Genomic DNA, 24,993 nt, shown 5'->3' on the forward strand with positions numbered 1-24,993 from the left:
CAGGTCCTGAGTTCAAGCACCATGGTCAACATGAGAGACAGAAAGAGAGACAGAGAGAGGGAAACAGAGAGGACATCATAAATATTATTTTTTTGGTCAGTCCTGGAGCTTGAATTCAGGGCCTGAGCACTGCTTCTGAGCTTCTTTTACTAGCACTCTGCCACTTGAGACACAGCACCACTTCTGGTCTTTTCTGTTTATGTGGTACTAAGGAATCCAACACAGGACTTCATGCTAGCTAGGTGAGCACTCTACCACTAAGCCACATTCCCAGCCTCAACCATAAATATTCTTAAACGACAAGTATTAAAAATACTTCCTAAAAATAAGACTATGTTGGGCCTGGAACTACAGTAGAAGACCAACAAAATGCTGTGGCTTAAGTGACAGAGTGTTTGTTATAACAAGCCAAGTTCAATTCCCAACACTGTTGTAAAAAATTTACAGTCACATATGGAATGCAGCATTTTTTACAACCTGGTTCAGAAAAAAAATTTTCAGTGATGGCTTTTTAAGGTTTAAAAGTACATATAAATTATATTGCATTAATAAAATACATCTCAACTTAAATATTTTTTGTTCTAAGTATGTAGAAACAACATTCAATTTTTAAAAACACTCACAATTAAAAGAGGTATTCTTAAGGAAGGGACCCAAAGGTGCAATGAATGCCTCTGTGCCAGTGAACATATAAAATAATACTTATCAACAGGAATTTCAGGAAATTGCAACAAGTTTTTAATATTTTTTTTCCTCTTGTTGATGAAGATGGTGTTTTTTTCTTTTTTCTTTTTGGTCTTTGTTTCTTGCTTTTTGCCTGTTTTTCCTTTAGCTGTCTTTGGTGGGTAATAGGAGGCAAAGCAATGGAAGAACCAATGGTGAAAAAATGCAGCAGTGGTACTCAGTAGACACTAACAGGAAAATGAACTGTGGAACTATACAATTTGTAGGTAGAGATGGGAGAGGGAAACGGAGATAACAAAGGAAGGGGTGAAATTGCCCCCAAAGAAAAAATTCATTACATGCTTATGAAATGGTAACCCTTCTATACAACTCTTTAATAATTAATAACAGTTGCTGGGAAGGTGGATCAGTGGTAGAGTGCTTGCCTTGCATGCATGAGGCACTCGGTTCAATTCCTCAGCACCACATAAGCAGAAAAAGTTGGAAGTGTTGTTGTGGCTAAAGTGGTAGAGTACAACCCATGAGCTGAAGAGTTGAGGGACAGTGCCTAGGCTAAGGTTACAGGCCCCATGACTGACAAAAAATTTAATAACAATTTTTTAACCTCACAGTTTCTTTTTGCCATGAACTTTGATTAAATTCTACTTTAGTTTTGTTTTTCTTTTGTTGTACGGGTTCCGAGTCTTGAATTTAGGGTCTCTCTCTCTCTCTCTCTCTCTCCCCTCGCTCAGCTTTTTCTCTCAAGGCTGGCACTCTATCACTAGAGGTACACTTTCACGTCCAGCTTTTTATTTTTTTTTTCTTGTTTAACTAGAGATTCGAATATCTATCTCAGTTTCATTTGCCTGAACTGGTTTCAAACTTTTAATTCTCAGATCTCAACCTCCTGAGTAGCTAGGAGTATAGATGTGAGCAACAAGTCCCTTCCTTTAAAAAATTATTATATATTAGTTATACAAGGGGAGATTTTGTTGTGACATTTCCACACAATGTTATCCTTCTCCCTCTTCTTAAAACAATTTCAAAAAGTTTCAGTTTTACTTTGACAAAAATCTACTTAACCATATTCATTCTCTTTCCCCTTAGTTAGCCAACCTTCTTGCTAGTTCTCTGCCTCAGCCTCTCTCTCTCTCCCTAACTTTCCATTGATCAACAGTTTTCATGTTATGTTCATATATAGTTATAATGTATCTCAAAATTATTCACTCTCTTTTTCCCTTTCCCTTCCTATCTTAAACAGTCCTGTAGACTCAATTTGTAAATCTGCCCATATACACAAAGGTACAATCATGTCTATGAATATATATGCTCTTTAGGCCTAGCTTCTATATCGGAAACAAACACATATCTTGTGTTTTTTTTTATTTTTATTTTTTAGCTTGGTTCATTATGATGTCCTCTGTTATATCCACTTTTCTGAGAGCGACATGATTTCATTTTCCTTCATGGCTGTGTAACATTCCATGGTACATCTATATTACTTCTTTATCAGTTCAAGAAGATTCCAGGTGTCTGATTCCATCATTTGGCTATTGTGCACAGTGCTGTAATAAACATGAGTTATGCTGGCATCTTTCAGGTATATTGATATATTCTACTGACATACGCCTCATATTGGTATAATGGAGTCTTTGGAAGGGTCTGTTTCTAGACTGATATCCATAGTGGTTGCACTAGTTTGCATTCCCACCAAAAGAGTATAAAGATTCCTTTTCTATTTCATCTTACCACATTTTCTTGGTGGCTGTCATTCCAACTGAAGTAGATTTAATCTTATTGCAGTTTTAATTTGCATGTTCTCTATTATAGCTAAGGCTGTTGAACATTTCCTCATGACTTTATTAGCCATCTTTTTCTTCTTCTGAAAACTATGTAATTAGATTATTTCTGGTTTTTTTTGCTGTCTAATTTCAGCCCTTTATATAGGATGGATATCAATCCTTTATTTGTTGAATAGCTGACAGCCCTAAGAAACTCCAAATTGTCATTACAGTGTTTTCAGCATGAACAAGGGATGAACTGCACATCTCTTGGCTTTCACTTCCGCATGGATCCAAAGTTCACATGACAGCACTGACTGCACATTAGCTGATTAAAAACAACAGGAGGGCCTGGGGACTTGCTCAGTGTAAGAGAACTCATCTGGCAAGTGCAAGGATTTAAGTTCAGACTTCAGCTCTGAAAACTACAGAAACAATTAAACAACAATCAAACTCAAAACCACAAAAAGTGAGTCTTACCTGATGCTGGTGGCTTATACTGGTAATCTTAGCTACTTAGGAGGCGGAGATCTGAGGATTGTGGTCCAAAGCCAGGCTGGGCAGGAAAATCAGTGAGACTCTTATCTCCAAAAATCCAGAAGTGAAGACAAGGCTCAAGTGGTAGAGTGCTAGCTTTCAGCATAAAAGCTCAGGGTGAACACCCAGGCCCTATGTTCAAGCCCCAGATCCTTCACACATTAAAATGTCTTACTCTAAGACTGATTTATTAACTATCAACACCTAAATTCCTGTCACAAAGAAACCCAAAATGAATGCCATGAGACACGTCTTTCCAACACCACTCCTGGAAGCCCCACAAGTGACACAGCCACCTCTTCATACATACATATAGATATTATGTGTATATGCGTATATATGTATATCTAGATACATACATACAATTGAAGTAAGAAAAAGATCATTGAGAATATGGAATTCCAGATTGAGTAACCACTCAAAAAGTTTCTCTTCAGGTCCTATAGAAGAGAATGGTAGTAAAACTAATGTTACATTTGGCATTATTATTTTATACATTTGTCTTTTAGAACAGATACTCAAAGAAGTATAGTTCTGCCTGGCATTGTGGCACATGTCTGTAATGCTAGCATTTAGGAGGTGGCAGTAGTAAGCTAACAATTTAGAGACCAGCCTGGGACACAGAGAACTCCAGGTCACCGTGGAACTGTCTGTATCCAGAATAATACTAACAACAAATAAAAACAAGATTGCATAAAAACTTAGACTCTTTAAAAGAAGAAGAATAGAAGTACAGATGCATCAAGTTTCTAATTTATGGAAAGCTGGTCTTGCACAGTTCCTTGCTCTACATCATCCCTTACCCTACAGTAAATCCTACCACTTGGTCAGCAGACACCATGAAGGTCAACACTCCTGTAAAACCAAATACATACCTACTCTAGCAGAACTGGCAAAGATCGAAAGTATCATTAAACCATAAAGAAATGTCTAACAGGAGGAAGATACAGGAGAAAATTCTCTTGGAGCTGCAACCCACATCTACAAATGACTATAAAGTAAGAAGCAATACCAAGAAGCTAAAAGGACTCTGAAAGGTCTCCAAAAAGTATATAATATGTGGGAATTAAGAAAGCTTATTAAGACATACATAAATATGCCAGGCCATATACTTGTTTGGGCATCAACAAGTATGTAGACATCTGTCACAAATCATTAGCTAATATAAAATACGAAAAGATCCTTAAAAGCAGTTTCAAATCTAAATGCAACAGAGCAAACTTGTTTTAAAAAGTTATCACCTAGAAGCTGGGCACCGGTGACTCAGGCCTGTAATTCTAGCTTCTCAGGAGGCTGAGATCTGAGGATTATGGTTCAAAGGCAGCCCAGGCAAGGAAGTCTGTAAGACTCTTATCTCTAGTAAATCACTGAAAACTGGAAGTGGCACTGTGGCTAGAGTGCTAGCCTTGAGCTGAAGAGCTGAGGGATAGCACCAAGGCCCAGAGTTCAAGCCCCACAACCAAAAATATAAAGTTATCACCTAGGTCCTTCACCAAAAATATTATGTCAGTAAATCAAAGCCCCAAATCAGTCTCTGCTTAAGGATACATAATTATAAAGCATAATTCAGTGATCACAATTCTCAATAAAAGCAAATAAAGGTACATAGATTTACACTACATCGTAGGCTCTCAGAAGACACACATTCACCCCTTACCTGGTCTCTTTACCTAATCCCCAGGTACAAGCTCCATATCTACCTATGCAGTCTTCAGTTCTAATAGCTCTAAGGAAATGAATAGTATTCCTTTAAGCTACTACTGACGCTCTAGTCAATTTCTACATCAGAAAAAGCGATCATAAAAGTTGTCCCAAGATAGCCTTTCAAAAAGTAATAGCTTAATAGCATACTGATATGAATTTGGCTAAATATTCATACATAATGAACAGATTCATATATTATTGAAATTTATGTAGAAAATAGCACATATAAAATGACTTACGTTTTATCATTCCCACTGTATGTTTCAAAATCTTGTTTCCGTGTGTGGTCAAATGCATCAAAACCTCTATTCCTGGGACCGCCTCTCCCTCTGCTTCTCATGCCCCCTTTTGGGCTTCCACATCCTTTCAGCGGCCTGTCTCAATCAAACCTGTCCACTGGTCTAGTCAAAGATGACAATGCAATATGATAAGAGAGCCCAAGCCTCTGCCCGTGTTCTGCCTCATCCAGGCTCCTGTATGGTGTGGTACACTACCAGGATCTGGTGGTGTAATCACCTGCCCGCTTTCCCTTCTGCCCATCCTTGTGCTTTCTGAGGACCTACTTTTTTTCTACTAGACTCCAAGATGTAGTTCTAAATGAATACATCTTTTTAATCATTTTAACACCTTGTTTATTAACTTTTTTAAATTTGTATAGGCTTTCCAAAACATTTTCCCTAACAACAAATTACTTATTTAAAAGAGATCCTGGCTGGGCGCCGGTGGCTCACGCCTATAATCCTAGCTATTAAGGAGACAGAGATCTGAGGATCAAAGTTCAAAGCCAGCCCAGGCAGGAAAGTCTAAGAGACATTTTATCTCCAATGAACCACCAGAAAACTGAAAGTAGAGCTGTGGCTTAAAATGGTAGAGCACTAGCCTTGAGCAAAGAAGTTCGCAGAAAGTTCCCAAACCCTGAGTTCAAGCCCCATGACTGACCAAAACAAAAACGGATCCTGAAATCAAGTAATCCGGATTATTAATAGCTTCAATACGTGCACCAGTAAATTATCCTACCATTCTCTCATGGCTAAGAAAAGCCATTCTTACCACAATAAAAAAAAGATCGAATTTACAATTTTCTTTTTTTGAAAACAAATGCAGAAATGAAGATTAATCTTACATTTTTCATATAAAACATTATGCTAAATAAATTCTCTACATTGGCTTTTCTACCTTCTAACAAAACCCAAACCAATTTTAAAACAGAACATTTTTTTCTGATTTAAAATTCTATTCTTTTCCAATTTTCTTTATTAGCATTTAATGTAATTTTGAGAAAAGAGAAATTATTTTTTTTAATTGTATTTTATTTTATTTGAGAACATACTGTACAGAGGGGCTACAATTACATGGGCAGGATAATGCATACATTTCTTACCAAGCATTGCAGCCTCCTCCTTTGTTTACCCTTCACTTCCCTTCCCCGCCTCCCCCCTCCCCCCACCCAATTTTACCCCCCTCCCCCCACCCAATTATACCCCCCTCCACCCCCCACACCGACATTGTAAAGCTGGTTTTGACATGACCTTTTGTACTTCTCATTGTTGCAACAGGTCCATCTGAATCCTTAAACGACTTGTTTGTCCCCATCTCCTCCACATGTTATACTGACATCAAATATAGTGAAAGCGGGGGTTACACTGTGGGGGAGGGACATACAAAGCAACAAAGAAATAATCTTATAAATGCGTTAGAAACACATGCATGAAAGAAACGAAAACATTAAAATACATATTTAAGGGTTCATTTTCCTAACATCACATTATCTGACCTTTTCCGCTTGACTCATACCTATACTAGATATTGCAAATAAGGGAAACCTATCAAAATTCCTTACGTAAATTAGACTAGACATAGAAATACAGAAAAAAATCATAGCACATTATGAATTGTTAGAATATAGTCCAAAGGCTAATAATTTTTAAAATAATTTTTATTGAGATTCAGTGATTACATAAAATTCACAAATTTCACAGTATTGTGGGATAGTAATACTTAAAGTCATATACACATTTTAACCTTTACAAGGCAAATTGTCATTATCATGGTCTATAAAGTTTGTGAATTCTATAAGTTTTGACAATACAACTATTTCTTCCAAATCGGTTGATATGTACCTTTCTTTCCTTTTGTTTAGTGTAAGCTGCTCCCTCTTTCCCTCTAATTCTCTCCCTTCCATTGCTGCCCTTGAATTCCTTAGTTCATTTTCATTCAATGTCCAATGTAGCTGATGTGCCCCTCTGTTATATAGTCTCCTATTTTCCTCTGATTCTGTGTCCTGCTCCTAGCTCCCCTCAGATGTGCACATATATATGGTAAATATATATGGTACATATATATGGTATCTATCTATCTATCTATCTATCTATCTATCTATCTATCTATCTATCTATCTATCTATCTACCATATATAAGGTCGAGAACATGGAGTCATTTAGGAATGATATGACAAATTAAGTAGAGGTCCTTTGTTTCTTGAATCCTGTTTATTTTGTCATATCTCTTTGCATTTTGGATTTAACATTCACATATCAGGAAGCCATGTGCCAATTGTCTCTCTGATCTTGGCTTACCTTGCTTGAAATGATTTATTCTAATTCTATCAATTTCTGGTGAATACCATTATTTTATCCTTTCTAATGCCTGCATATTTCACTGTATGTATGTACTACAAATTTTTGATACATTCATCTGTAATGAGGCATCTGGGTTGTTTCCATATCTTAGCTATTGTGAACAGTGCTGCAATAAACATGGAGGTGCATGTGTCCTTGTATCCTGGTTCCTGTTGCTCAGGGTAGATGCCTAGGAGTGGTATGGCTGGGTCATATGGGAGGTCTATATTTAGCTTTCTGAGGACCCTTCAGACTGCTTTCCAAAGTGGTTGTGTTAGTGTACATTCCCACTAGCAATGCAAGGGTTCCTCTTTCTCCATATACCCTCCAGCATTTGTCATTGGCTGACATTAGGATGTGTTCCATTCTGACTGGTGTAAGGTGGTATCTCAGTGTTTTTATTTGCATTTCCTTTATGGCCAGGGATGATGAACATTTCATGTGTTTCTTTGCCATTTGTATCTCTTCTTCTGAGAAGTTTCTCTTTAGCTGCTTTCCCATTTAATATTTGGTTATATTTGGGAGGATTTAGTTTCTTGAGTTCCCTGTATATAATGGATATTAGGCCTTTCTCTGATCTATTGCTGGTGAATATTTTTTCCCATTTACTTGGTTATCTTTCTAGTTTGGTTTCTATTTCTTCATCGATGCTGAAATTTTGTTTTAAGATAGTCCCATTCTTCGAGTCTCCAATTTGTTGTGACCCGGGGACTTTGTTCAGGAAGTTCCTGCCTGTGCCTGTAAGTTCAACTGTCTCTCCTACTCTGTCCTGCAATAGTTTCACAGGTTCAGGTTTGATGGGAAGGTCTTCAATTCATTTTGAGTTGATGCTAGTGCATGGAGACAGGTTGGGGTTCTCTTTTAGTTTTGTGCATGTGGCCACCTTGTTTTCCCAGCACCACTAGTTCTTCCACTGTATGTCTTTGGCTCCTTTGTCAAGTGTCAGATGAATATAGGTATGTGATTTTACTTCTGGATCTTCTAGTCTGTTCCATTGCTCTTCGGGTCTGTTTTTGTGCCAATACTAAGCTGTCTTTGTTATTATGGCTCTGTAGAAGAGCTTGAAATCTGGTATCGTGATTTGTCCTTCATTGTTTCTTTTGCCTATAATTGCTTTGGCTATTCTCGGTTGTTTGTAACACAAATCTTTAAAAAAAAAGTCTACACAATACTTGAACAACAAACACATACATGGGAAACAACATCAGTGAAAATCAGTCCTACATTTATAGAAATCTAGATCAGATAACAACAAAACACCAAAGTCTTCTCAAATATATTAATGATAGAAACCAAGCCTAAAATCATCCCTGTGTATATTGTAATCCTTGAAAACAGTATATATTCCATATATTTTTCCCATTTCCTTTGTTGTTGTTGTTGTTGTTGTTGTTGTTGTTGTTGTTTTGAGTTTGCATTTTTTGAAACGTAGTCTTCCTAATCTAACCCAGGATACAAACTTGCAATTATCCTGCTTCAGCCTCATAATTACTAGAACAACAGGTGTGAAGCAGCACACCAGGTCTTCTGTATTTTAAAACTTGATGAAAATTAAATAATCTTGTACTCAAGAAGTTTAATTCTTGACAAACTCCAACACAAAATGCAGAAGATTAACATATGGATCATGAAACCTGAGCTGGGTGTCAGTGGCTCACACGTGTAATCGAGCTACTCAGGAGGCTGAGATCTGAGAATTGTGGTTCAAAGACAACCTATGCAGGAAAGTTCGTGAGACCCTTATCTCCAATTAACCACCAGAAAACCAGAGAACACTGCCATTTACATTTGGTAGGAGTATCAGAAGTTGTGTCCTCTCAATGGGTCATGTGAGAAATACGTATGCTACAAAAATAACTGGTCTACACTTTATTCCAGATTAAAGAAGATAGAACACTTCGTGAAATTTGAATGCAAATTAAATAATTTAAAGAATCAGATAATAGTGCTATATCAATATTAATTACTTTAATAATTCTCTCATGGTTTTGGGCAAATACATAAAGTATTTAGGGATAAAGGAACACTCACAAATCTTATTTCTAAATGACAAAGAGAAAACTGTAGAAAAGGAGAGAATGGTAAAGCAAATATGTTAAGAAGTTGATATTCAGGGAATCCAAATGAAGGGTATAAGAGAATACTTTATGTAATTCTTGCCATGTTTTTATAAATCAAATTACTTTAAAAGAAATAAAGAAAAGTCACTTCATTGTCTCATATCCCTGTGCCCCTACCATTACATATGTTATTTCACTTCACAGACAGATTTTCATGTCACAAAAATCTATCTTTTTAAGCCTACCATACTTATTAAAAAAAGAAAAACTGACATGTTCAATTATACTTTTTAAAGTTCCATACTTTTTAAAAATGATGGCAACGACGGTTTCTGCATTTGAACAAAAATTTCATTTTTTCCATAGAATAAAAGTCTGAGTAGAGAAAAAATACATAAACCTTTCAAAAATTTAGTTCTGCTCCAAGAAGCTTTACATATAAAAGTGGCCATTACAGAGAAAATTTGAAATAATCACCAAAAATAAAAAATAAAGTGAGCTTTTCCAGAACTTTCTCTAACCTTGTGAGAGATCCACCAGGTTGTGCATTGCTCTCTTATGTGTCCCTTCTAGTTAGTCACCATATGCACACCACTTCAGATGTGCTACTCTCTGCTACAGGTCCTTTATTTACTTATTTCTAATTGACTCTAGCAGGGATGAGGTACACTTGACCCATGGGCCCTATAAGGCCTGAAAAATCATTTAGTACATGACAGGTTATAAATATCCAAATAGCGCTTGGTGGAAAATGGTTCCTTACTCCAGCCTTATAAAGCCATGTTCTTTGACTAAGACTTTGTTTCGGACAGGGTCCTAAATGAATTTGGATGGCAGGAAGTCAAAACACTTTGAGAAACTTGACTCCCTGAATACAGAACTATCTTACTAACAGGAGGCATAAGCAAAATAATAACTACGTTTGTAGAAGGCTTTGCTCTGACTCAGGAGACATGGTAGAATGCACCAGTCCTATGCATTACTTCACACCAGAGAACTTTCCAGAGTTTGGTATCATGTATCATATTAGACTTTTCTTCACATGTCTCATGATAGCCTACTTAGCTGATCATAGAATTAAGAATCTGTTTCAATCTATTTAAGAGACTGAATTCATAATGCTAAATCAAAACCCTAATTATATCCCTACTCTAAAATTAGCTCCTTAGTGTAAAACTTCAAAGTAAAATTTTAAAGAATCCAATATACTCACCTGTTTTGGTTTTGTTTTGTTTTGCTGTGCTGGGGCTTGAGTTAAGGACTGTATGCTTGCTACAAAGGCACTCTACTTGAACCATGCCTCCAGTTCCTTTTGATTATTTACTTGTTTATTTTTTTCTGGTGTCAGTATTGGTCCTTACACTCAGGACCTTGAGCTTTTACTTACCTTTTTTTTGTTGTTGTTTACAGCTGCTGCTGTATTAGGCCTCAGTTCTAATCTGGCTAATTGGAGAGAAAATATTATGGATTTTACTGCCTGGGCTGACTTCAAACTGTGATCCTCAGATCTTAGCCTTCTGAGTAGCTAGTACTACAGATGTGAGCCACTAGAGTCCAGCTATTTTGTTACTTTTGTATACTTGCTTTTGATTAGGCCAGCCTGGACCCCATATTTATGCTTCCCACATAGGTGAAAGGCATGTACCAGGACACTCAGCTTTTTATAAGTTAAGGTGGTGTCTCGCAAAACAGCTATGTTAACTCGTGTGAAACACTGCACTGTGTGCTTCTCATATTATGGAAAATATTTTTTTCCTTTGCAGTGGAATTAGACATTGATACTAGGGCCTTGTATATTCTAAAGAGCTCTCCCAATGCTCTACTGATAAAGTACCTTCCAAGCCCATGGTTAATTTATTATTTATTTATTTTTGTTGTTCATGGGGTTTGAACTCTGGGCCTGGGTGATATCTCTCAGCTCTTCATCTCAAGGCTAGCACTCTACCATTTAAACCATAGCACCACTTCCTGTTTTCTGGTGGTTAATTAGAGATAAGAGTCTCAAGGATTTTCGTGTTTGGGGTTGCCTTTGAACCACGATCCTCATATCTCAGCCTCCTGAGTAGCTAGAATTACAGGCATGAGCCAACAGAACCCAGCTCCACATTTAGTTTTAATTATACAACTGGCCCTGAATCTTGATATAAGGTCATCTCTGAAATACATGAAGATCTTTCAGGTGTCATCTAAAATAATAATGACTTGTTGCCTAAACTATCAAAATGTTCCTAAGATCTGTAATATGGAAAGGTCACAAAGGGTTATGGCTGTTCTGAAAATCCTCTGGTTCCCCAACCAACCCAGTTGAGGACTGTACATACATTTCAGCTGAAAACTTCTCAGCTGTAAAGTCGGCCTGCCTCTTGGCCTCAAATGGTCCATATTCCCTGTAGGATCTCTGCTCAGCTCTATTAAGTATCACCTCTTTTCTCCAGCTGTCATTCCAGCATTGTTGCTCCCCTTTTCTAGGAGTCCATTTCTGGCCTGCCAGCAGAAAACCAAAGCAGAGGGCTAAAACACAACATCCATGAAACACTAGGTACAATTCTATAGGTTCCTTAAGATTTCATTTTTCCAAAAACCAGTTGGAATACCACTGGATAAATGGGAATTTCAGGGGAAAAAGTTGCTGATGTTATTTTCTAGAATTTATTCATTTTAATAAAACCTTATTACTATTATGACTTCACTTATGTTTTAGAGAGTATACAATAAACCATATAATTATAGGTATCTTTTTATTTCTTTTTGTTGTTGCTGTGTTTTGAAATAAGGTCATTACATATGTTTGAGATTAGCCTGGAACTCACAATCATTCTGTATCAAGACTCCTGAGGGTTAAAATCATAGGCATGCACCACACCTGGTTAATTATAGATGACCTCTATTAACACAATTTAATAAACTAACTACATTTCACATTTCAAAAGCAGCTTTATGAAACCATAGTTTTAAACCTCATCCAGGAAAGTAGTACATACCAATACCTTTGATTGTAGTTTAAAGTACAATATTAGATTGTACTTAACATTGTATTTTAAAAAGATTTTCCTTCCCTTGGATGGGATTTATATATTTGCCATATGTCTCTAGTGTGGGCCTCAACTCAGTTTTCAACTCACTCAAGAAGGTATCTTTTTTTTGTCCATTTGAGAATCCAGCATCCAGGTGAAACAAGGACAAAGTGCTAACCCTCTTTTGTCTTTTCTCTTCTGCTGATTTAGAATATGCAATCAAATCCTGTATTTTAAGCCATCTAATAAGTTAGTAAATAAAATTTGAACTTTGTCATTTCTTAAACTGTCTTCCAAAATTGTCTTTTTCCCCTTAGATTTAGAAGGGTCCTCAAATATTATTTATAGCTTTTGCTATACTTCTTTGATTTTCCTTAGGAGTAATTACACCACGCTGATAGTACATATAGAAAAATATTAAAATTTATTCAAATAATGGATGTACATCTCATTAAATTCCTCTCATGTATCCACAATAAAAATACAGGCATAGAGCTGGGAATGTGGCTTAGTGGTTGCCTACCATGCAAGATGCCCTGTACCACATAAACAGAACAAGGCAGAAGTGGCACTGTGGCTCAGTGGTAGAACACTACTCTTGAGCAAAAGCAGTTCAGAGACAGTGCCCAGATCCTGAGTTCAAGCCCCAGGACTGGCAAAAATTACAAACTTTAAAAATACAGGGATTTTTTTTCAGTTTTCTCATTATTATTTCCTAACTAAACTTTATACTCTAACACAAATAAGTAAGTACTATCAAGTCTTAAAATAAAAATCCTGTTTGTACATCACGAACATAAAATTATGTAATTACCTTGAATATAAAATGTTTTTGAGTGTCAAATATTGCACAAGGGATTTAAGTTCACTCTATGGCTCTAATATCCTATAATATCAATAACTATTTAAATCTAACTTACATCACTTTATGATATTTTCATAGAGGATTATACTTCTACTGTAGAAACAAATCAGATCAACCAAAATAGAAGGGGTAGTTGAAATCAGGGGGAAAATGTCACTAAGTTGTTAATAAGTTGAGCCAGGCACTGGTGGGTCACACCTGAAACCCAAGCTACTCAGAAGGTCAAAAGCTGAGGATCATGGTTCAAAGCCAGCCTGGCAGAAAATCCATGAGGCTCTTATCTCCAATTGAGCACCAGAAAAACTGAAATTAGCACTGTGGTTCAAAGCGGTAGAGTGCTAGGCTTGAACAGAAGATCTGAGGGACAAAATCCAGATACAGAGCTCAAGCTCCACAACAACAAAACAAAACAAAACAAAACAAAACAACAAAAAAACAAGTTGAAGGTGAGTACTGGTGGCTTATTCCTGTAGTCCTAGCTACATGTAAGAATGGAATTTGAGGAGCAGAGTTCGAAGCCAACTTAGGCACAAAAGTTATGTGATCTCTAAGAAAGCCAGAAGTGGAGCTGTGGCTTCAAGTGGTAGAGCACTAACCATAAGCAAAAGAAAAAGCTAAGGGACAGAGCCCAGGCCTTAAGTTCAATTCCTAGAATTAGCACCTACATAAATAAAGTTAGCAAAGTGAAAAATTAAAAGATTTGCTTTAGATTTTCTATTTGCAACCCATAAGCATTTGTGTTTTACCATTATAGTATCTCCATTCAACTACAGAATTACTTCATTGATTATTCTACCTTCTTTCTGCTATCTCATTTTTAACTATATCAATTAAACTTGCTTTATAGTAAAGTCATTTCCATCATTTCTGTATGTAAATTGAAGTGTTAAATAGAATTGGCTACTTACTAGGATATTTACCAATATCCTGCAAATACTATATTCTCCCTCTAAATCTCCAAAGACCAAAGCTAATAGTGACAGACATTTTCCCCCCAAATCAGTTGTAAGAGGTCAAAACTGCAATTGAACCCACCTTGCTTTTCCACACTAGAACAGCAGCTTGCATTTCACCAGCCCTTTCCAATAAAAGGCTTGCATTAGCATTTGATCACTGATCTAAACACAAGCTTAGAAAAGGAAAAGAATACAGTAAAATTTCCAGCAAGAGTTCCCATAAAATAGTTGCATTTTGGCTCAAAGGGTTTCTAGGCTCTGAAGAAAGCTGAGGAAAGCGAGCTGAAAGAGTCTCTGATGGTTCGAGAATATACTGAGCAAAGGGCCTCTCATAGGTTTCTGTACAGCTTTGGATAGTTTAGTACAGTAAAACTTCCAATTCCACGGGGCAAGCATCTAATTCCCACATTCTGGAGGATTAATGTTTCTGGTGTATGTCAAAAAGTGTATTCCCAAATGCTTGACATTTCTCTATGCTAAGCATTCACTCAATGTTCAGACTAAATTTAAAATGTTTCATTTTGCCTAACATCAACTTATCTGACAGTTTCTGTTTGTCTCAGACATATACTAGTTGTTGCAAATAAAGGAAACCATAGGATCTATGTTTCTTTGGGCCCTGCTTACTTCACTTAATATGAGTTTTGCCAAGCATTTCTATTTCCTAACTAATGGGGCAATGTCATTGTTTCTGATGGAGGCATAGACTTCCATTGTGTATACATACCACATTTTCTTGATCCATTCATCTATTGAGGGGCATCTGGATTGGAACCCCAAGATAAGGATTCAAATGTTTCTTCTTTTCTTTTTTATTATGAGAATACCGTACAGAGGAATTACAATAACATGGGCAAGATAACGAGTACATTTCTTATCAAGCATTGTAGCCTCCTCTTTGTTTCCACTTCCCATCCCTTTCCATACTCCCCCCTCTCTCCACCCGACACTCCCCCCACCCCTCACCAAAGTTGTAAAGTTCGTTTTTTGACATAACGATTTATACATCTCATTATTGCAATGAGTCTACCTGTATCCTTAGTTAAACGATTTGTTTTTTCCCTTCCCCTCCACAAATTATACCAACATCAAATACAGTGAAAGCATGGGTTATACAGACAAGGGACTCATATCTAAAATATACCTAGAACTTAAAAAATTAAATCCCCCAAAACCAAATCTTCAAAGAAACAACTGCCCAATAAATAAGTGGGCTAACGACTTAAAGAGAAACTTCTCTGAAGAGGAAAGGATAGTCAATAGATACATGAAGAAATGTTTTTTTTTTTTTTTTCTCTCCTGCGGTTGTTTCGAACATATTTATAAGATGATTTCTTTGTTGCTTTTTATGTCCCTCCCCTATGGTATAATCCCTGCTTTCACTGTATTTGATGTTGGTATTGAAAGGTTAAAGTTTTGAGGCAGTGACCACTTGTTGCTTGTTTGTAGCAAAGCAACAAATGGGGCTAAACTGCACTGTTGTGTGCCTTTATAAGACCTGAAAATCCTTAGCTCAGGGCTCTCCTCCTGGGCTCCACTGTGTCGGAGTTGAAGACGAGGCCCAAGCTGCAGCCTGTTTAAATAAAACAGCTGTAGAATCTGACTCTCGGTGAGAGGTCTATTAGGGATCTAGTAGCCGTGGCAAAAACAGGAAAGGAAGGACAGAAAACATGAAATTGAGCGTGAAAAGAGCGACTGGGTAAAGGAAAAGAGGCCAGACTTGTTGGAATCGCCACTATCACATGCTGAGCATACATGGTTCACAGAGGGCAGCAGTTTCATTTGAGATGGAACAAGATACGCAGGCGCAGCAATCATCATGGACACTGAGATAGTGTGGGCAGAAGCACTCCCCCAGGGAATGTCTGCACAAAGAGCAGAGCTAGTGGCACTAACAAAAGCCCTACAAATGGGAAAATGGAAGAGACTAAACATTTACACAGACAGTCGGTATGCTTTTGCCAACGTGCATGGCCATGGAGCCATTTCCCAAGAGAGGGGGCTGCTGACAGCTGAGGGAAAATATATTAAAAACAAACAAGAAATTTTAAGCCTCGGCCAGATGGGAACCAGCAAATATTGCCATTATGCACTGCCCTGGCTATCAAAAGGGAACTGATTCTATAACCAAAGGAAATAACTTGGCCGATCAGGCAGCTAAGGAGTTGGCCCTCCAGCCCAGAGCTGACTCTAGTAGACCCAGGGCCACGAGCTTTGCCTCCTGAGCCTCAGTACCCCCAAGAAGACTTGCAGTGGATAAAGAAAATTCCCATGGCCTATAAACCTCTGGACAGAGAAGGAAAACTGGTGAGGGGAAAGTTATCTTGCTAAAAAGATTGGGGAAGGGGATTCTAAAGAGAATCCATTGCGTCCCTCACATGGGAACACGAAGACTGCAGGACATGCTCCAACACTCCAAAGTAAAAATCAACTCATCAAGGATATTGTTAAAAATTGTGAAGCCTCATAGCTAGCAAGATCAATAGAAAACACACGGATTGGGAGAAGATCTTTACTAGCCATACAACTGACAAGGGTCTCATATCTAAAATATACTTGGAACTCAAAAAATTAAACCCCCCAACAACAAATCCTCAAAGAAACAACTGCCCAATAAATAAGTGGGCAAAAGATTTAAAGAGAAACTTCTCTGGAGAAGAAAGAAGGATGGCCAATAGACACATGACGAAATGTTCAACATCCCTAGCCATAAAAGAAATGCAAATCAAAACAACATGGAGATATTACCTCACTCCAGTTAGAACGGCAAAAATCAAGAACTCTAACAACAACAGATGCTGGAGGGGATGTGGACAGAAAGGAACTTTACTTCATTGTTGGTGGGAATGTAAACTTGTTCAACCACTTTGGAAAGCAGTATGGAGGTTCCTCAAAAGACTTCACATAGAACTCCCCTATGACCCAGCAATCCCACTTTTGGGCATTTACCCAAATGTATACAAACAAGACCACACTAAAGCTACCAGCACAACTATGTTTATTGCAGCATTATTTACCATAGCTAAGATATGGAACCTACCCTGATGCCCCTCAGTAGATGATTGGATCAAGAAAATGTGGTATATATACACAATGGAATTCTATGCCTCCATCAGAAAGAATGACATTGCCCCATTTGTTAGAAAATGGAAAAACTTGGAAAAAATTATATTAAGTGAAGTAAGCCAGGCCCAAGAAACATAGGTCCCATGGTTTCCCTTATTTGTAATATCTAGTATATATATGAGTCAAGCGGAAAAGGTCAGATAATGTGATGTCAGGAAAATGAACCCTTAGATGTGTATTTTAATGTTTTTTTCTTCCATGCATGTGTTTCTAACGCATTTATAAGATTATCTCTTTGTTGCTTTGTATGTCCCTCCTCCACAGTATAACCCCTGCTTTCACTATATTTGATGTCAGTATAACTTGTGGAGAAGATGGGGAAAAACCAGTTGTTTAAGGATACAGGTGGACCTGTTGCAACAATGAGAAGTACAAGTTGTCATGTCCAAAACGAGCTTTACAACGTCGGTGTGGGGGGGGGGAAGGAATAGGATTGGGATGGGGGGGAGGGGGGAGGCTGGGAAGGGATGTGACGGGTAAACAAAGGAGGAGGCTGCAATGTTTGGTAAGAAATGTATGCATTATCCTGCCCATGTAATTGTAACTCCTCTGTACAGTATGTTAACAAATAAAATAAAATTAAATTTAAAAAAAATTGTGAAGCCTGTCAGCTCACCAATGCCCCCAATCAACTGGTTACAAAAGGAGCTTGCCTCCGTGGAGATAGGCCAGGTGTGTATTGGGAAGTAGACTTCACAGAAATTAAAACTGGAAAATTTGGATATAAATATTTGCTAGTTTTTGTAGACACTTTTTCAGGATGGGTTGAAGCCTACCCAACAAACATGAGACTGTGAAAATCATGGCTAAGAAGATCCTGGAAGAAATCCTACCCAGGTATGTCTTCCCATCCACTGTTGGGACAGATAATGGATGGGCCTTCATCTCAAAAGTAAGTCAGGGAATAGCCACAGCACCTGGGATGGATTAGAATGTGCACTGTGCTTATAGACCCCAGAGTTCAGTGCAGGTAGAAAGAATGAATCAGAAAGGAGACCTTAAATAAATTGGCCTTGGAGACTGGCGCAGATTGGGTATCACTCCTTCCTTTTGCCCCTGTTTAGAATAAGAACTTCACCCTATCGGTTTGGCTTTACTCCTTTTGAAATAATGCATGGACCCCCTCCACCCATTATCCCTAGTCTTCAGACTGAATTGCTTGCTGATTTGGATGATACTGAATTTCTGTGTAAGCTTGACTATTTACAGCTGTTGCATAAGAGTATGTGGCCCCAGCTTAGAGCATTATGATTCTGCTTCTATTCCTACCCCCCATTTGTTTAAACCAGGGGACTGGGTGTTTGTTCGAAGGCACAACTTGAGATCTCTGGAACCACGGTGGAAGGGACCTTACATGGTGCTACTGACTACTCCTCCTGCCCTTGCTGCTTGGATCCACTGCTCCCATGCCAGACCAGCTGAACCCTTTGCCCTGGATGACCGTGGGGAAACATGAGAAGTCTGCAAGCATCCTACCCAACCACTCCGCATACACCTCAAGAAAAGAAAAATAAACTGATTGTTATTGATATTATTGTTTAATATTATGGCTAAGGTCAGAGAGGGACTATACCCGTTCAAGTTCGAGAGGTATTGGAATTTAGTTTTGGCCCAGAGCTACAAGATTGTGTCTCAGGACTATAAGTCAATGGGGGGGAAATGAAGGGGTAAAATTTGGAGGCAGTGACCACTTGTTGCTTGTTTGTAGCAGAGCAATAGGTGGTGATAAACCACCTGGGTGTGTACCTTTATAAGACCTGCACATCCTTAGCTCAGTGCTCTCCTCCTGAGCGCCACTGTGTCAGAGTGTAAGATGAGGCCCAAGCTACAGCCTGTTTAAATAAAACAGCTGTAGAGTTCTTCTTGGTGGGGGTCCTGTGACCTTGGCATAACATGTATAATTTTAAAGGGGAAGGAAAAAAACAAATCGTTTAAATAGGGATACAGGTGGACCCATTGCAACAATGAGATTTACAATACATTATGTTGAAAAATGTACTTTACAACTTTGGCAGGGGTGGGGGTGGGGTGGAAAGGGGAAAGGACGGGAATGGGAAACAATGGAGGAGGCAACAAGGCTTCATAAGAAATATACTCATTATCTTGCCCATGTAATTGTAACCCCTCTGTATGGTTTTTTCACAATAAAATAAATAAATAAAATATTTAAGTAGAGAAAATCACAGACCTTCATAACAGGGCTTACAGAAATTTGTGTAGAACTTTAACACTCATTACAGATAAATTTAGTACAGTAACTACATAAATGGAAATTAATGAGGTGCTTTCTTCTATTATGCACCTTGAAAAAACTACAATGTTATTCTACCTATAAAATTACCTCAAGATTTGTAAATATATATCTCAAAAGCCAGATTGCCTAGACTCTAAATGGACAGAAAAGTTGGTAGTGCACTGTCAGGCAGGAAGTGGACTGCATCCCAGATTATATCACTTAAGTTTTGAAAAAAGAAAAAGCACTGTGCATTTATGTAATTAAATTTGTGTATATAAATTCACAGTGCTGATGTCAGGAAAAATAAAGGGTGTTCATTCAATGTCATACATGTTTAAAATTTCCACCACAGGGTAGGACTATAGTTCATTGATAATGTCCTTTGGCCTGGCTTGCTTGAGGCCCCAAGTTTGATCCTCAATACTATAAGAAAAAAATGACAAAAATTTATTTTAAAATTGAAAACTGTGAAAAGTCAGCTTATTAGCAATACTAGCTGCAGTGTCACACTCTTCTAAAGGACACAACATTTTCATTTGTTTAAAAAAATGAAGCTAGACATGAAGTCATGATGGCATGCACTTCTAATCTCAGCTTTGTAGGAAGCATAGGGAGACAGCTATATCTAAAAATTAGTGAGGCCATCAGTTCAAACTATTACAGCAAAAACTACGTAGATCAGTAAATAAATGGAGAATCCTTGCCTCATTTAATTTTATATTTCTCTAATTTGAGAAAAAAAGTAAGGTAAAAGTGCATTATCTCATTTGATTAAGTAAGGTCATACACTTACTGACATACCGAATAGCATTTGGTTTTCAGCATCTTTATTTTACAGACTTTATTTTACAGACTTCTGATTCTCAAGCAACAAATCTTCTCCACACAGATAAAGGTAGAGTCGCGATTTGCACAAGTCAAGGTGCTAGCACTTAAAATTTTCTGACAGGGCATGAACTCACACTTTGTGTGTGTATGTGCACACATGTATATGTGAGTGTGCACGCATGTCCATGCTCAGGCCTGAGCACTGTCCCTCAAGATTTCTGGCTCAGGGTTGTCACTCCACCAATGAACTGCAGCCCCACCATGGTTAACAGGAGGTAAGTGTCTCCTGAACTTTCCTGCCAGGCTGTCTTTGAACCTTGATTCCGTTTTAGCATCCTGAAGACCTAGGAGAACAGGCGTGAGCTTCTGCTGCCTAGAAAGCAGTGGATGAGTCTTGACCAAGCCAGGAATAGGCAAACAAGCTCTGCTAACGATAACAACTACACACCTAAGATCACTACTCAGAACATTGACAACTACACACCTAACTGCAGTACTCAGAACATTGACAACTGCACACCTAATCTCAATACTCAGAACAGTGACAACCACACTCAAAACTACAATACTCAGAAAACTGAATACAGAACACCAAACCTCAATACTCAGAACAGTGAAAACTACACACATAAGCTCAGTACTCACAACATTGACAACTGCACACCTAAATTCAACATTCAGAAAAGTGACAACTACAAATCTAATCTCAGTAATCAGAACAGTGACAACTGTACAGCTAACATCAATAATTAGAACAGTCAAAACAGTGACAAATGCACACCTAATCTCACTACTCAGAAAAGTGACAACCACACACCTAACCTCAATACTCAGAACAGTGATGACAGCACACCTAACCCCAACACTCAGAACAGTGACAACTACACACCTAACCTCAACACTCAAAACAGTGACAATTGTACACCTAATCTCAACTCAACAGACACAGCTACACACCTAATCTCAATACTCAGAAAAGTGATAATTTCACAGCTAACCCCAGTACTCAGAACAGTGAAAAATACACACCCAACCTCAATACTCAGAACAGTGAAAACTACATAGCTATACTCAATACTCAGAATCGTGACAACCACACTACTAACTTCAATACTCAGAACACTGACAACAGCACACCAAACCTCAATACTCAGAAGTGACAAATATACACATGAACTCACTACTCAAAACAGTGGCAAGTACACACCTCATTTCAACACTAAAAACAGTGACAACCAAACACATAACCTCAGTACTCAGAACAGTGACACCTGCACACCTAACATCAATATTCAGAACAGTCAAAACAGTAACAAATGCACATCTAATCTCAATACTCAGACTAGTGACAACTGCACACCTAACTTGAATACTCAGAAGAGTGACAACAGAACACCTAAACTCAACACTCAGAATGGTGACAACTACACATCTAACCTCAACACTCAGAGCAGTGACAACTACACTCCTAACCCCAGTACTCTGAACAGTGACAACCACACACCTAACATCAATACTCAGAACAATGACAATAGCACACCTAACCTCAGTACTCAGATCAGTGACAACTGCATATCTCAAACACTCAGAAAAGTGACATCCACACACCTAACTTCAAAACTCAGAACAGTGACAACTGCACACCTAACATCAATATCAGAACAGTCAGAACAATGACAACTGCACACCTAACCTCACTACTCAGAACAGTGACAGCTATATACCTAACCTCAGCACTCAGAACTGTGACAACCACACACCTAACTTAAATACACACAAAAGCAACAACTGTACATCTAACTTCAGTCATCAGAATAGTGACAACTACATACCTAAACTCAATACTCAGAACAGTGACAAATACACACCTAACCTCAGTTTTCTGAACAGTGACAACTACCACATAACCTCAGTACTCAGAACAGTGACAACCGCACACCTAACCTCGACTCAGACCAGAGATAACTACCCACCTAATCTCAGTCAGAACAGTAACAACTACACACCTAACCTCAACACTCAGAATAGTGACAACTACACATTTAACCTCAGTACTCAGAACAGTGACAACTACACACCTAACTTCATTTCTCAGAAAAGTGACAACCACATACCTAACCTCAATACTCAGAACAGTTACAATTGCACATCTAACCTCAACACCTAGGACAGTGACAACCACACAGCTAACCTCAACAATCAGAAGAGTGACAACCACACACCTCACCTCATGACAACCACTCGCCTCACTCAGCACTCAGGGAAGAAGTGGGAGGCAGGTGCAGATGCCTCAGGCCAGGGCGGGTCAGGTGGAAGTGTTTTCTGAGGTGCCCTTCCTCTTCCTGCACCAGGCCATGGTCTGATGAGGCAGGAGACATCTAGAAGCTTGGAGGTGCCAGGGTTAGGAACGCCTGTCTTAGAGCAGTCAGGGGTGATTCAGGAATGCAAGTGCAGCCAGGCCAGCGCCAGTTAGAGAAAGGCAACCCCACCCCCCGTCCTCTGTGGCCCCCCACCGGCCACCCCCTTCCCTTCATGCTGGTAGCACCAGCGCGCTCCAGACTTGCTTGCTGGCTCGGTGGCACCCCAGGACCACCTGGGGCGCCAGCCAGGCTCCACGTTTCATAGGCTCCCACCTTCCTGGCCAAGAGCACTCTTGGCACATGAAATGCCTCCAGGGCGCTCACCCTCGCTGCACACAGTGCCTTGGTCTCATGCCGAGGATCTAGGCAGCTGGCCTGGTTGTCCTGCACCCGGTGCCCTTCCTCTCCTCTCCTACCCATGTACCTGGTGGCTGAGGGCCTGGGCTGTACTGCCAAGGCTCACCGGGCACCGGGAGGCTCTTGAGCTCCTTCTGAGACTCCCTGTGGCTGCCGCCAGCGTCCGGCCTGGGAACCTAAGTTCCTGTGTAGCTCCACCGGAGCTGCAGCCACCATGGCGGTCTTGTCTTGCTTGCGGCTATGCAGCTGCTGCTGCTGGCGAGAGCGATTGGCATCGCACAGGATGTGGAACTGGTCCTACTCACCTTCCAGCAGCTGGTAGAAGCGGTTGGCCACGACCCAGCAAAAGCTCTCCTGCATAGAATCGCTGGTGGTTGTCACAGGGCACCAGAACACCCTTATCCAGCTTTGGTCACTGCAGGTCTAGGCTGGCAGCCCACACAAGCAACGCTCAGCACATCCTGTGGCAAGGACCCATTCCGCCTGCCTCCTCCCTCTCTGCTGGGCTCTGTCCAGTCCCTCCAAGCACCTGCCCCTGCCACTGCTGCTACCGCTGCCTACCCAACCGCAGTGAGACAGCCAATCAGCACCCAGAGACATTCCCCTTTCCCAACCGGCGAGCCAGAGAGCCCAATCACAGGCCGGTGGCTGTTACTTCACTTGACCTCTGCACCCCACCCCCGGCCCATTCCGGAGAGGTGGGGCCAGAGGTGAAACCACAACAGATGGACGCAGGTGACTTGCACTGCCAACCAGGGGGTCAGTCTTGGCTATCCTGTAACCGCATGGAATTGGGGTACTTTCCATGTCTGCCACACTTCTGTTAAGGTTACACATTAACATAGCCATTCAACAGCCATGTACTTAGCATTTAGTGTGTTGTTGAAGAAGCACCAGCTGCTTCTTGTTATGGACCTTAGACCTTAGTCTGCATACTGAGAAAAAAGAAGGAATCCTTTCTAACTTCCAGTCCAAGGTTCTACCTTGAAGACGTGATTCCTAGTGCAAGGAAATAGCCATGAGGACATGACTCCCAGCACAAGTGCAAGGATCTAATCATGAGGTCGTGACTCCCAGTGCAAGGATTTGACCATGAGGATGTGATTCCCAGTGCAAGTGTCTGACCATGAGGATGTGACTTCTAGTGAAAGGGTTTGACCATGAGAATGTGACTCCTAATGCACGAATGTGACCATGAGGATGTGACTCCAAGTGCTAGTGTCTAGCCATGAGGACGTGACTCCTAGTGCAAGGGTCTGAGCATGAGGACATGACTTCTAGTACAAGAATCTGACCATCAAGATGTGATTCCTAGTGCAAGGGTCTTACCATGAGGATGCGTGGGAAAGCTTTCCTTTGGAAATGAAGGTTAAGGTGAAAGGGAAAAGTGATAAGGGGCAGATGAAGACGTCTTGAGGTGGGATGGAGTGCAAACCTTATTAAGCTCAAAGGAAAGCAGTGTGACTGGGACTAGAAGGATTAGACAAAGACCTAATTTTAGTCTTTCTTCCAGGAGCAGTGCCTTAAACACAACCAATTTATATTTGAAAGGACCACTCTAACTGTGCTGTGAAGAAACTACAGTGGATTATCCAGGGAAGAACTGATGAGGTCACTTGGACTTAGGATGGTAGCAGTGGATATAAGTAAGAGTGACTAGATCAGCAGGACTTGGGACTGTGTTTGGTATGGATGATAAAGCTGATGTGATGATTCTTTTGCTGGCATGGGCATCTGAAATGGGAATGCTTGTCACAACTAAATACAACACTGGGAAGGGACCATGAGTTTCATCTTGGGCATGTTGAGGTTGGTGATTGGATAGTTTTGTTTGTCATTTCAGACATTCAGTTAAGGCCTGGAGCTCAGAACAGATGGGTTTCTTTCA

At 39.5% G+C, this 24,993-nt stretch overlaps 1 protein-coding gene across 3 annotated transcripts; it reads right to left on the reverse strand.

The window, feature by feature from the left end:
* Positions 1-1,933: 1,933 nt before the first annotated feature.
* On the reverse strand, positions 1,934-23,583 carry LOC138811421 (intracellular hyaluronan-binding protein 4-like). 3 transcript variants are annotated; one of them, XM_069999173.1, is made up of 5 exons: positions 23,411-23,583; positions 11,685-11,847; positions 6,215-6,328; positions 4,925-5,086; positions 1,934-2,228 (listed from the first exon to the last, which is right to left on the reverse strand). In XM_069999173.1, exons 1-3 carry the CDS (start codon positions 23,463-23,465, stop codon positions 6,256-6,258), a joined length of 291 nt encoding a protein of 96 aa, XP_069855274.1. In that variant the 5' UTR covers positions 23,466-23,583; the 3' UTR covers positions 1,934-2,228; positions 4,925-5,086; positions 6,215-6,255. The 3 variants fall into 3 exon arrangements, 1 of the variants encoding a protein (XP_069855274.1); XR_011367380.1 differs by lacking the exons at positions 1,934-2,228; positions 4,925-5,086; positions 6,215-6,328 and adding exons at positions 10,127-10,802; positions 14,278-14,371; XR_011367379.1 differs by lacking the exons at positions 1,934-2,228; positions 4,925-5,086; positions 6,215-6,328 and adding exons at positions 10,127-10,806; positions 14,278-14,371.
* Positions 23,584-24,993: the final 1,410 nt, after the last annotated feature.

This window comes from Dipodomys merriami, unplaced genomic scaffold (genome assembly GCF_024711535.1).
Source record: "Dipodomys merriami isolate MVZ:Mamm:240054 unplaced genomic scaffold, mDipMer1.0.p SCAF_526, whole genome shotgun sequence".
Classification (NCBI taxonomy): Eukaryota; Metazoa; Chordata; class Mammalia; order Rodentia; family Heteromyidae; genus Dipodomys; species Dipodomys merriami.

Bases quoted from the DNA above. Each gene is read 5' to 3' on its own strand.
- LOC138811421 (XM_069999173.1), bottom strand. From the start codon at position 23,465: ATGCAGGAGAGCTTTTGCTGGGTCGTGGCCAACCGCTTCTACCAGCTG. The intron at 11,848-23,410 runs GTGAGTAGGACC...TTCTGCTGGCAG, and splicing joins CTTCTACCAGCTGCTGGAAG to GCCAGAAATGGACTCCTAGA. The intron at 6,329-11,684 runs GTATGTACAGTC...CCTCCCCCACAG, and splicing joins GAGAAGTTTTCAGCTGAAAT to TGTAACCCCCGCTTTCACTA.